The sequence below is a fragment of the Neodiprion pinetum genome, chromosome 2 (assembly GCF_021155775.2).
Source record: "Neodiprion pinetum isolate iyNeoPine1 chromosome 2, iyNeoPine1.2, whole genome shotgun sequence".
In the NCBI taxonomy this organism is placed as follows: Eukaryota; Metazoa; Arthropoda; class Insecta; order Hymenoptera; family Diprionidae; genus Neodiprion; species Neodiprion pinetum.
The window spans coordinates 21,980,785-21,994,626 of NC_060233.1; the positions used below are offsets into that span (position 1 = coordinate 21,980,785).

At 37.8% G+C, this 13,842-nt stretch overlaps 1 protein-coding gene across 2 annotated transcripts in view; it reads right to left on the reverse strand.

Moving 5' to 3' along the window:
- Positions 1–5,488: 5,488 nt before the first annotated feature.
- LOC124211850 (sodium/potassium-transporting ATPase subunit beta-2-like) overlaps positions 5,489–13,842 on the reverse strand; it is a 55,739-nt gene continuing 47,385 nt past the window's right edge. For both annotated transcript variants that reach the window (XM_046611340.1, XM_046611336.1), the window contains 5 exons: positions 13,057–13,238; positions 12,334–12,435; positions 6,964–7,135; positions 6,127–6,240; positions 5,489–5,727 (listed from right to left, as the gene is read on the reverse strand). In XM_046611340.1, coding sequence (XP_046467296.1) covers positions 6,128–6,240; positions 6,964–7,135; positions 12,334–12,435; positions 13,057–13,238 — 569 coding nt within the window. In that variant the 3' untranslated portion in view covers positions 5,489–5,727; position 6,127. The remainder of the gene's footprint in view (positions 5,728–6,126; positions 6,241–6,963; positions 7,136–12,333; positions 12,436–13,056; positions 13,239–13,842) is intronic.

Here is a 13,842-nt window from a genome sequence, read left to right on the forward strand (position 1 = left end):
AAATGCATGATGACAGAATTAATCGACAAATGAACAAATATCCGTATTGTTCCGAGTATAAATCGAGGTTTTAAGTCACAAATATCCCTTCCAAAATGCGCCCTCGACTTATATGCGAAGTCGACTTGAATTCGGGATAATATGATAAATTTACGTTACCAGTTAAGCGAACATTTTTATCGACCGATCGGTTTTTATCGATAGTTCGAAGATGCGCGCGTAATCTGCGATATATCCAAAATTCGGATTTCAATTTTTTCAAAAAGCAATTGTTTCGCGCAACTTTTTTTTTAGATAGCATCGGTTACATTTATAAACAGATTGCAAACAAGAGGTTTCGTGCGATTATTGAGAATTGTGAGAGAAATGGATCATCAAAGTTGCAATAGAGTTGAATCCAGAGGTTCGTAGAAAAATCGTGTGAAAAAAAGCATTCGTAACAATTACGACGTGAATTTCAAATTACCTGTAGTTCGAGATGCGGAAACAACCAACAATTGTCGAGCCGCAGAGAAATATGGTGTGTTAGAAAAAGACGTTCGTGATTGGCGGCGAATGAAACAAAAATTAAAAAGCGCGTGTTCTATACGGCTGAGTTTTAGAGGTTGACGCATCGGTAAATATCCAGAAATTGACGATCTTGTATCCAATTATATTAAAGAGAAACGGAACCAAGGCTTTGTCATAACTCGCCAAGTAATACAATCGAAAGTACTGGAAAAGGCAAGAAACATGAATATCTCTCATGCGAATTTCAAGGCGAGTTTGGAAAACTGGTGGAATATCAAAGATATATTTTAAACCTCCGAAGGAATCATAATTACCTGCTTGGTCAGATGAGTGATGCTGATCAAGCACCGGTGTATTTTGACAAGCCATCAAATACAACTGTCAACGCAAAAGGTGCGAAAAGTGTTGTAATAAAAACTAACGGCAATGATAAGTTGAGGATCACCGTCATGCTAGCAGTATTGGTAGATGGTACCAAATTAGCACCTCATGTGATATTGAAACGAAAGCGCCTACCAAAAGAAAATCTACCAAACGGAATCCATGTTCGGTGCCAAGACAACGGGTGGATGTCCGAAGAGCTTGTGAAAGACTGGTTACAAACAGTGTGGAACAAACGACCTGGTGCATTATTGAAAAAAAGAGCAATGCTTGTGCTTGATGCATTCCGAGATCACACAACCCAGGGTGTGAAACATGTGGTTCAGGAACTGAACATAGACCTGATTGTCATACCAGGAGGCATGACTTCACAGCAACAAGTGCTGGACTTTGTAGTTAATAAACCATTTAAAGACGGACTAAGATCTTATTACACTAACAATAAGTAGACTCTGGAAGCAGAACACGCCCTGACACCAACTGGGAAAATAAAAAAAACCATCAGTAACCCTATTACTGCAATGGATTAAAGGCGCCTGGCAATCCATTGAGCCTGAAACCATTGTTAGAGGGTTTAAAAAATGTTGCATCAGCAATTCCATGGAGGGAACTAAAGACGATCTTCTTTGGGAGGATGGAGATGTTACAGAAGATGATAGTACCTCAAATGAAGAGAGTGAAGACGGCTCTGATGAGAGCGGCACTGACCAAGACTCCGATGTTGAGAATGTATCAATTTACCTGAATATACCTATTATGATATCCATATTTATTAGAATTCACTAATGGAGAAGAAGCAATATTAATTATTAAACATGAAATTATAAATGACAATTTCTTTGTAGAAGTTGACTTATATTCGGACTCTAAAAAAAATGTCTCTAATCCAAGCTTAGAATTAGAGGTCGACTTATACGCAGGGTCAACTTATACTCGGAACAATACGGTACTGTTTTCCTCATCTGTTTACGTATAACTGCGCTACGAATATGAATATTCTCTTCTCTCCCTTTTCTCATTCCGTCTCTGTCATGCTCTCTTGGGTACAGCAGCACCAGCGGGTATTTCAGTAAAAATTTTCGCTGCTTTCATAGCCCACGTCCGCAGTACAGCGTTCAGGCTCCTTTACTCTAGGCTCCATGGTACTGCGGTATCGATGCAGAAATAGATCTTGGCGGTAAATGATGATCTTACTTCATGTTGCGGTGTCAATAGTAAAAAGGTCGAAAGACGATGCCTGCTCTTCGCTATGCTGGTATTCCCGGCACAGTTTATTTTTCCGGTTTCGCAGCTCGGTACTCGCCCGGTGGCACCACCGTACCGAGACGCCGTGGTGGTGGTGATTACCACACAGACCTCTCATCCAAAACTCACTAATCTGAGATGGCCCATCCCCAGCTACTCGGGTTTGACGGCCACGCTGCAACACTTCGATGAGACATGTGCATCAGACAAACATGCTCCTACTTGATGGCTGATGGCGAAATAGGCGTTGGGGTTGGTTCAGCTCTTGGCTGATAAGTGTCGTGGACGGTTCGCGTATACGTCGGTGACGCGTCCAAGCGGCTGTAGCGATAATCTGGCGGTTCGGCTCCTGACCGATAAGTCTGGTCATTGGAGCTCTGTATTAACACCTTGCACTTGTTACCAAACATGACCCTACTCTCAATCCTTGCAGGCATCCACTTGGAGTTAGGTTGCGATAATCTGTCCTCTGGCTGCCGGTAGGACGTTGTTGACCTGGTCCGTGACCTCTGCCTTGCGATATATGGTTCTCTCGAAGCGATGTTTTTGGCAGGTGCTCTTGTGATGCGGTACGAAAGATAGAAAATAGAGAGGTATTAGCTTAATAGAAGTTGAAGGATTCATCGCAAAAGGCACAGTTCAAGACAGTGTGTAATCGTGGCGTGTCTGTGAGTGTAACTCATTACACTCTTGTATTAAGCCATTTAGACCGGACCCGGCCGATCATCAGAGAGATATGAAGAAGTCATATATTTTTACTTGGTTTCTGTTCTTTTCTTTATCATCAAAGAGGTTGGACATTTTTGTGCTACATAATGCAAGCTATAAGGTCCACAGATAATCACTTAAACACTATTTATGGTTTAATGTATTCTTCGAGACTTTACTTTGAGTGAAAACCTATATGAAATGTACGAGTATAGTACATTGATTTACGTAATCTATTTTTCTGTCTATCCTGAATATTAACACATTCTTTCTATATTTTAGACATTAACGGCTTTGACTCATGCAGAATTGGTGTGACATGAGCATGGGCAGCTAATTTTTCAAATATGAACGAACCAAACGCAGGATCGAACATCAGCAGCGAGGGACTATTGACTTGAGGAATTAATTCTAAATCACTGGACATCACTGGAATTCGAGTTGTATTTTAATATTGAACATGACGTGGAAATCGGTAATACGATGAACGTCTTGGAACTTTTATGGGATATCCATACTACATTTCAATTTCTGTATTGATTTACTGATTTTATGCCTTGTCGTAGATATAACCAGAGTGAAATAAGTTACTTTTCACTAGTCATCACCGCTCTATCCAAGAGCGAGAGACGAAAGTATTGTCAGTTGTATGGGTAATCCGTACTACTTTTCAACCTCTGTATTGATTCATAGTTTCTGTGCCTTGTCATAAGTAATAGAGTGTGAAATAAGTTTTTCACCAGTAATCATCGGTCTGTCTAAGAGCGAGAGACGAAAGTTTCGTCACTTATACAAAGTAATTCACTTTTCACTGGTAACAACCGCTCTGTCATAGGGCGAGAGACGAAAGATTCGTCAGTTGTGCGGGGAACGTTTCTCCTAGAAAAAAGTTGATATTTTTTGCTAATGAAATCAAAGTTTGGTTTCTCGTCAACTTGACATTCGTCGAATGCAGAATTAAGGTACATTCATGTACGTAAATAATTTCCGAAGCAATCGGATCATGAACTTATGCAGCCAGTTGCATACATTGCGATGCTGATGAGCATTGTTGTGAAAGATTCACGAATTTTCATAATGCAGCGGGCGTCGTCTACGCAGGTTTTTACTACTGAACCCGGTTGGAAGTGCGCGCTGCACCACCTAGCGGTGTGCGGATGTACTTTGGTACTCTGCTCTGCATTATCGAGTTGGAAAGGGACTCTATCGGAGTTTTCAAGCGTCTTTAAAAGCACCTTAAAGGAATATTTGGTACGAAACAGAATTTCGGTGGAAACGAGTTGTGTGATTTTAAGAACCTTCATAGTGGCGAAGTCTATATAATTCTTTTTGTGCCACAGATTCATAAGATCGTTGACGGTTTATTCTGTTTCTTTTTTTTTTTTCATTTGGTATGATCTCTAGCTAGCAATTTCTGTATTGTCGTATTATTTAGGATAGTAGATACTTTATTTTCATATTCGGTTTTGTCCGTTAGGATTGTCACGTTACCTTTATCTGCATTAAATACGAATATATCATCATGATCTTTGAAAAAAATCTTTGTTAGGTAAACTTAGATATGTCCAGAAGGGTGTCTTTATTAGTAATTGCAGTCTGTTTATTCTTAATAAGCCGAGCTACGTTCTATCTCATTCTATCTTCGGCTGTAGTAGGCTTATCCCAAATTGCTGTTTCCAAGGAACAAATTATTTCATGGACCTCTATTTTGTGTTTGCTGTAAGAAATACTATGTCTCGGTCCTAGTGCCAAACTATTTTCAATATACGTTGTCGTATTTCAGTGTTAATCATATAGACAAGCCATCTGTCAGGTATATGATTGGAAGCTGCGCACATTCAAGTTTATGGAGTTTAGTAATGTTTTTGGATTTGACTAGCTGAAATAATGTTTCGGCTCTATTAATGTCTAAGATGAATTTAGTTATCTCTGAGACAGTGCTATGCCCGATTGAAATTGAGTAGATTTTTTGGTAATTAAAGTTCATAAATTTCTCAGAGATCGATACGGAATACTGATTTTCGCATTGATTACTGTTCGTTGCAATTTGTTAACAGCAAATATAAAAGATCTGTCATTATTAAGATGGGATGGACCTTTGAAAATGATACTAAGAAATTTACGGGTAATGCCTTTTTGTTTGCATTTGAGCAAAATATGTTTTTATTTTATGCCTTAACTAGTTTTTTTTTCTGACGGTCCAGATCTTACTAGGGTTGAAGGGGGTTTTGAAGTTAGGACATCGAGTACCATCATCTAGGGCTGGCATGTAGAGGTCAGAACCTTCGACTTCGAAAAAAATTTCCAATCGTTACTTGAACAAGTTCAAGCCAGTATACCTATATTAGGAAAAATATTACTATAGAGTCAGTATCATTATTTATACTACATGTATTGGTAAAAATCTGGTTAAATTCATGTAAACATTTCTTGCTAAGACAGTGAAATAAAATAATATTGTGGAACAAAATATTCAATTCTAGCATGGATTTTTCAGACTTTTCTCATTTTGTTGTAATGCTACCAATAACAAATAAAAATGTAAGTAAGTAAACGATATGTAGAATGAGGTAAAAATGAAATGAATGGTTATTGAGAGACACATAACATCTTTTTGTTTTCATTCTGAAATCTATACATACGTCGTCAAATGTTTGCAAACACTGTCCGACTCACATCTTCAGAAGGATAGTTTTTTATTATTCGCTACATTCGAATATAATAAATGATTAGTATAAATGAACTCTGACTGGAATAACATATATACTTATATTTCGATACAATATTTTTCACTACGTTTAGGATCAAGTCATAGGAAAGTAAGTGTGTAGATGGGGCATTCAGGATGTCGCGATGCACAAGCCGAAACAGTGTACTTTGTTTCTGCAAGCAAATTTAGACATTGATTAACAAAATTCTATTTTCACAGGAGAGAGAAAATGGAAAATATTACTAGTCAAAATTTTTACAGTTAAAAACACCCGTTTCTACTGATAGTAAACAGAAATTAGGCAACCTAGTTCATTTCGTCACGTTATTGATCGGATATCCATGAAATAAAAAATAAATGAAGTGAACAAAATAAATTTGTCAACTGAATTCAATTATTTCTCTGGGTGTGTCTTATTGAACTTGAACAGTATTGGCCAGAATATATCAACGTTAGGCTGATAATAAATGTTCGTGCACCATAATTACCCTCAACCTTCCTATATTGCACAAATTTGCAAGAGATAATTCATTTACTGGACGAATTCACAGTTTTTACTAGCTTTATTTTACCTCAAATATCAATCATAAATGCGAAATGTACAGATCCTTCTCGATTTTGAGTACGGCCACTATATCGGATGTTTTCAGCCCATGCTCGACATTCAACATTGATAATAACATTTTCTGAAAAAAACGTATTTCTTAACTTTGTACATAACTTTCATGACCCTCAAATTTAAACAAATACATTTTCACGTGAAAAAACAAAGTAAAAACTACCGACAGATTCAGCTGTCTTGTATAACTGCGACTGCTTAAATTAATTTATTTATAATAGTAACGATTTCACTGGTGCCGAGGTCAACGGTAATTTATTATGCAAAGTCACGGAAATGTGGTTAGAGCAGACAAAAACTTTTCATAGTTTTTCATGTTACAGAATAATCCATGTTCTTCTACAAAGAGGATTGGCACACACTGATTAACCTCCGTAACACCGGAAAGCTTCCGTCACATATCTTTGAGTTTTTCAAAAGACAACTCATTTTTATAAGTCTAAGGCTTACAAGATGAGAAAATAAGTGACTATTAACCAGAAGTAATTCAAAGTCTAAGTTTACGAGCCGTACAGAGTAACTATTATGATTTCGTGACGACCGCTGAATGACGCGTTTTTATTTTGGAATTGCAGAGTTACTTTAGTAGATTATTCGTACTTATAGTGATGTAGCATCGCTCAGAAATTGCGCGCAGCAAGTTACGGAACAAGCGTAACCGTTTTTATACTTTGATCTTCGTCTTGACAGCAGTATTTTGAAATAGTTCTCCAAAATAGTTTACCCATTACCCAGTAAAAAGAATCATCAATTTAGCTATTAATTATATAATTTGTAGAATCACACTTACTTTTGGAGCTGGAAAATTGCACGGCTACTAGAGGACTGAGGTAACCAGGCGTATTGGTAAAAGGAAAGTAATAACCAAGAAATCCATGGTGTGTCGGGTAGTATTTAATATCGCCTATCATTTCACGGTCAGCTGGATTTTGACCTTGACAAGAAACCCACACCACATTGAGCTATAGGTACAAAGAATGTTCATGGTATCATCATAAAATTTATCATATTTATAATCAGTATTGTGAAAATTGTAGTAGGAAGAATTCCTATGAGAGGGTATCGTTTCTACTAGTTTGTTTCTCCAATTGGCTTTCCTACAAGTTCGTTTCTCACACATTCAATTATCAATTTCGTACATTTTATTTTAATTTAATGTAATTTAAATTATTTGACCGCCACTTATAGAAACGAATACGTTTCTTTGTCACTTTCGAAAATTTTTATTTAATTTAATTTAATTTAAATTATTTGATCTTCACTTGTAGAAACGAATATGTAGGATCGCAACCTGTAGCAACGAATCTTTCGAGGCGAATCAGGAGAAACAAACGTGTACGATTGCCACTTGTAAAAACGAACTTATAGGCATGTGCATTGTGGAAACGTACTAGTATAAACGGTCCTTTCCCATTCCAATTATTAATTGCTTTTGCGCGTACGCACACACACACACACACAAATACACATTTTGTAAAGGCCGCCACTTTTGATTAAGGGGTGCCCTGGTCGATTTCGACGTTCTTCAACATATCTCCAAATATCAAAGTCCACTTATCTCAAACGTGAAAAACTGCTTGATAACCCTATTCTATACGCAATTTGAACAAAACACTCCAAAGCATTTTCATTTGACATTTCTTTATTTCTGCATCGAATTAAAATTCGTTGGAATGTTTTTGTTGGATGAGATACGCACCTGGGTCAAAAGTATTGTAAGGAAGCGGAAAGTTCCCACGGAAAGCGTCAAAATTATGGTAAGGCAGAGCGAATCACTTGTGGAAAGAGCGGACAGTCGATAACGTTAGTCAGCAAACCTATCAGATGATAGGTGAAGTCAATGACGTAAGGTAACGGAATCATCGGATGTATGATAAAATCAATCCGAGTAGGCATAACTTTCAAAGATAACGTTGCCATTTTTATGACCTAGCCGATAACTTCAGCAGCACTCTCTTATAGACCTATAGAGATAGACTGCGCGGTCTATGCACTGAGCTGAAGCCATAATCAGAAAGAGAGAGCAACCGCTGCATTCGATCCTGTCACTCAATCGGTGACTTAGCGAGGGAAACACGACTTATACACGTATGCCTCTTCGCTGGCCTTATTGCAACTCTTACCATAGTTCTTACACGCCACATTGTTTTATTAGCCAAGCTCATATCTATGAAGCGCTGAGCAGCGTATATATAATTTTCCACATTCGACCGTTGTATCTTTTAACCTTAGCCCTCATATAAAACCCTTAAGTTACAATCGCAGCTGCAATAACTCAAAGTAACAAATGCTTGCTATATATTTCAAACTTATCACTTAATTAAGATAATTTCATAGACTGATTTGAAGAAACGTTGAACGAGGAATCATGGACTGTTCACAAACAGAAAAGCCCTTATTCCCAGCAGTAGGGATAGCTTTTGTTTTAACCGTGATGGAACCGATTAGCGCTTCATCGCTTGTTTCTCTGAACTAATCTGTTGAAATATGCGTAATTTTGTATGCTACATCGAGCTCAACTGTATGGTGTGTATGCGTATGAGTGTGAGAAGGATGCGCGCGCAACGCGAAAGGTGTGAAAGAGTAAGAGACGAATGGCGAGTAGAAGAGAGCTAATCAACGCACCTGTAAACGTAATCTTAAAGAAGAGATACAATCATTTCAATAAAAGGAATAAATATCATTTACTAATAACCCTGTTAAATTATTGAAGTGTCTAAAATAATTATTTATGTTGCCCCAGACCTCATTTTCTAACATAATCATCATGCGCTAACACCCCGCCAAGACACCACTCACTAATCACAAACTTTGCCTTCAAGTAATTCAACAGTTTCAACCATAAAGCTTATAGACATGGAGGGGATTAATGAGCTATGTCATGGCAGCTGATGAAAATTATGGAAATAGTCATCAACGATAGGCTCATGTGGTGGGTGTAGTTAAAAAAATAGTTACCTTCAAATTTCAGTGGTATCAGGAGAGGAAAGTTCTGCTGTGATAAACTAGTAAAATTCTGACTTGAAATGAACTTTGAAGAATTGAATCCGTACAGGCTTTATGAAAGGAAAGAAAATATGGGAAAAATGTGCAAAAGGTCTTCCACAAAGATTGATTTTGAGCCCGCTTCTTTTTAACGTATATGTATAACGTACTGCAAGCCCAAATGAAAAAAATCACTCCACGAGCAGAATACGTTCCATGTGCAGCTCACTCGCTAAATCGGGGAGTCTGCTGCAGAGAGTTCAGAAGAGGGTTGTATATTCTTTGCACTGTGGCAGGAACTTTACCGTTATTTTTCACATCGTCGACACATCGTTGGGAAATTTTATCATCTGAATGTTGATCTAAGCAATGTTCAAAGCAAGCAGTTACAGTCATGAGCTTGTCGGCGACGCGCTGGTCAGCTCGCTCAGATGCTTGCAGGAGCCTATACGAATCCTGGGAAGAAATTCATAATGCACTCCTTTACATCGAAAGCGGTAAACAACAGAAAGCAACAGTTAAATGCGAAGCTGAAGGCAGCCGATTGAAGCTTGAGCGTTTGTAAACCGCTTTCATGACATTTTTTTAGAGTTCTCTGCTCAAGCCTTTCAGCGTAGTGAATAAAGCTTTATAAGCTATGAATGAACACAACGTTTTCCAGCTCTACGATTCGCTGATCGCTCTAGTTTCTGACACTCGTGAAAAATTTGATGAAATAGAAGAGAAGGCAATGAAGATATCCGTGGCTCAAGAGTTCGAAGACGAAACCAAAAAACAAAAGAAGGGAAAGCTCCGACCGGACCAGTCTGAAGAAGGAGTACATATAACTGGCAGAGAAACACTACGAGTCTTTACATTTTTTGCCATCGTTTATAGGCTTCTGTGAGAGCTTCGAAAGCGACGAGAGGTGTATCATCGATTTTACGAAAAGTTTGCATTTCTCACAAATCTAAGGAACCTCAGCACGAAAGAAGTGAGAGATAAAGCAAGTGCGTTGAAGAATTGCTACGTTGCTGATCTCGAGCAGAATTTTGTCAAGGAATGTCTTAAACTGCAGTTTCATTTATCTGTGACTCGGAAAAACCGAGATACTGCGTTGACTTTATCGAAGTGGCTGCAAGAGGAAGACTTACGTAACGAATATCCAAAAGTTAATATAGCGCTACGTATTTGCGTTTGTACTCCTATTATACACTGTTCTGGCGAACGTAGCTTTTCGTGGTGACGACCGGTGAAAAACATTTGCTTTCAACAATGACTAGAGATCGACTGAATGCACTTGCTATCCTGAGCATCGAGGCACAAGTATTGGGATCATTGAATTGTGATGATCTAATTGGTACTTTTGCAAACAGAAGAGCTCGGCGTGTGAAAACTGGATACATGTAACCTAGAACCCAACTTCAGCTATTAAGAAAAACTAAGAATAATCGTTTTCGATCTGTCAGGCATCGTATTTCATTTCACCTATCCCACGTCTGCGTGAAAAGGGCGGCTTTTTCGCGCAAGCCTAGGGCAGTGGTTAGGCTTAATTCGCCCCTGTCTCAAGCCGTCCACCTTTGAAACCAAAATACACCAAATTAAGTCAGGTACATGGGGTGGTGTTCTTGCAAAAATCCTGGGTGGGAATAAAGTGCGAAGGTTCTTGGAAGTCTGTTACCACTCACGAAACAACTAGATATCCAGATTGAAATTTTCAGAGTGTATTGGGACATGGTCGATGTCCAGTACCTAACGGTATAAACAAATAAAAAGAAAAGCAAAAGTAGGGTCCTTGGTCGCTCGGGCAGTGTGGCCGGTTGGATAGAGAGAGAGGGCTGGATATTCTATTCTGTATTTTTCACTATTACTGGACACGTATTTCGGGTCGCACGGGAGCACTATAACTTGCATTACCTGAACAAGGGATTCGTTAATTATTGTAGATGCAAAAAAATTATCATGTAAACATTGTAAATACTTCAAGTTTATTATATTTTGTTATTTTTTATTCACTGTATATCTATTTCACACGTGCACTATATGGAAACGGAATAACACATTTACGATAACCTAAACAGACCACCCATAACCTCTGTATTTTGCCCAATTGTAAACAATCATCGTACGCCTGCGTTATCTTCAACGCATGCGCATCTCCTGTCTGGTAATAATGAGAGAGATAGAAGCATTGCCTCTTTCTCAATCCAGCCAGCCATGCGTTTCTCCGTGTATTCACTATAGGAAAGGCCCCTCTATGTCCAATCATGATAGTCCCGCGAGAAATCGCGACACTTTCTGCACTCCACTTACTTTTTCATTAATTCCACCCTGATACAGAAGATATTAATATATTGAACAGAAGAAAATTATACTTTACACAAAAGAGAACCTTTTAGAAATTAAAATCGTAGAATTATTAAACTCAGAAGCTCCGAGACTTAGTAACAGTTATGTGACTGTGATAAGTCATAACCGTCAATTAATTCAACAATTGTTCACCTTACTATTGAGAACTTGAATGAAATTGTGTACATACATGTGTATTTAACCCAAGTGTTGTTACCAATAATTATTTCAATCACACATAGTGATAGATGGCACGACGCAACTAACAAACTCTTAGGTATTGATGAGCTGAACGAAAAAACCTAATGAGCTTAACAGCAGATTTTCGAGATTTATACACATCGAAATAGGTGATTCAAGAATACAACTAAGTCACACAGCGAATTGGAATCGACTCACATCTTTTCTCACAGAACCACACGCCATTAAACACTCTAGACAAAGGTTTATGTTTTAGTTAGATGTTGGTAATAATATGAATAATAGAATCGCTCTCTAGAATTGGCTATCCACCTACTGTCTTCAAATTTTGGTATGCAAATCAAGGATTTACTGTAAAACAAAAAAAAACGCGTTAATAAACAGGTTTATCTCATGGACAAATCTATTAAAATGACACTTCTTGTGTGGCTAGTATGAAATTGTACCGGTGTGACTTTTTAGGGAAAGCCTTCTTGCTGCGAAAGAAATATCTGCTTATCGTAAACCTCGAGACGAAGACTTTTCATGAACCCGCGATAGAAAAACTAAAAAATTAAAAAAAGATTCCTTCGAAACTTGTGTCTCTTCATTGGGATTTCACGACTCTAGAACATTTCTTCGTTTCCGATTTTTATCGTGCACTTACATTTGAAAAATTAGTTGATTTTATCTTATCCCTGATATTCGGTGGCATGTCCAGGGGTAAAGGTTTATTTCCATTGTAATAAGACGGTACCCATCCATATATCTGAAAAAAGAAATTATAACATGCTTAATAATTGATTCATCGTATTAATTGCATACTGAAAATTTCTGTTACACAAGAATGCCAGAAAGTGCATAGTTAAGCTAAGGAACCAGCCGTGCGCCCAGCTGATCATGAGAGCATCTTTTGTTTACGAAATTATTGTAATTCCTAGTTCACGTCAAGCGACCTCAATGTTGTATGAAAACAGTCTCACGATTGCTGATTTTACTCCTCACTCTTTCCAGAATTGCGCAAAGTAAGTTAGCTTTGCACTTTTTGACTCCTAAAATGCGAGAAACGTTGGAATAGTAAAACGTGTAAAAAAACCACACATTTCCTGACGATTTTCGGGATATGACTTTCCTGAATTCTGTTACAAAAAAGAGTGATGCACCGTCGTAATTTGAAACCTTTCCGTTCGTTTGTTGATTTGATATAGGGAGAAAAAACTGAGTTTGTACGGTCAGTAGAGGTAAGAGTACTACATGATCGTAAGAAGTACATTTCATTGATCAATATTTTGAGTAACATGACTGATCATCTTTTACGAAGTAATATGCAATCATGGCATTGATTAGTTGCACAAATCAGCAGAATTCAATGATCATCATAAAAACTAACCTTGTTCAACTTGATAAAGAAACATGGCGTTGAATTGTCATAACCATAGTTACCACCCGGGGAGCAGTCACCCCAACCGGTAACGTCAAAAGCGCACACAGTTTTTACCGAAACTGGTTGGATATTGGTACAGAATCTCTGGTTTTTACCTCGTGTTGGTAACAGCGAACTATTTACGTACACTGAAAATAGAAATAACGAATTAGATTCTTTGATAGTGATTTGCGATTTACCATAATTTAGCTTGCGATTCAATTGTTTACGGTGAGGCTTTTTCCATTCGTGTCGATTTTATATCGAGTCCCGCGAAGCCTGGAATAGTAATCGTACCTCGAAATGAATGGTGACTAGTTACTGGCAATATCATGTTTTATCTGCAGATGAAGCTTATTAGAATTGACAATGGCATAACAAGTAATGTTAACCAAATGCAATTATAAAAGCACGTTCCTAGCTTAAAACCCTTATATGAACGTCATATTGAAAATACACTGATAATGGTCATTATCAATACGACTAAAACTTTTAATAAAAATTCATCTGCACGCGTTGAGTTTGATTCGACCATGTCTTTCACATAACCCCGTAAAAATTTTATCACAACTACTACCAAAACTTTAAAGTAACGTATGTCTAGAGCGTATAATGCAATCCTAACTGAAACCATTATACGCAGGAAGTCGTATGCCTTCCGAATTGAAAGCTATTCGGAACACAGGTCATCGATTGAAGAATTGCATAATATAAATTTCAGATAATTACTAGTATTTACAATACAATATCGCA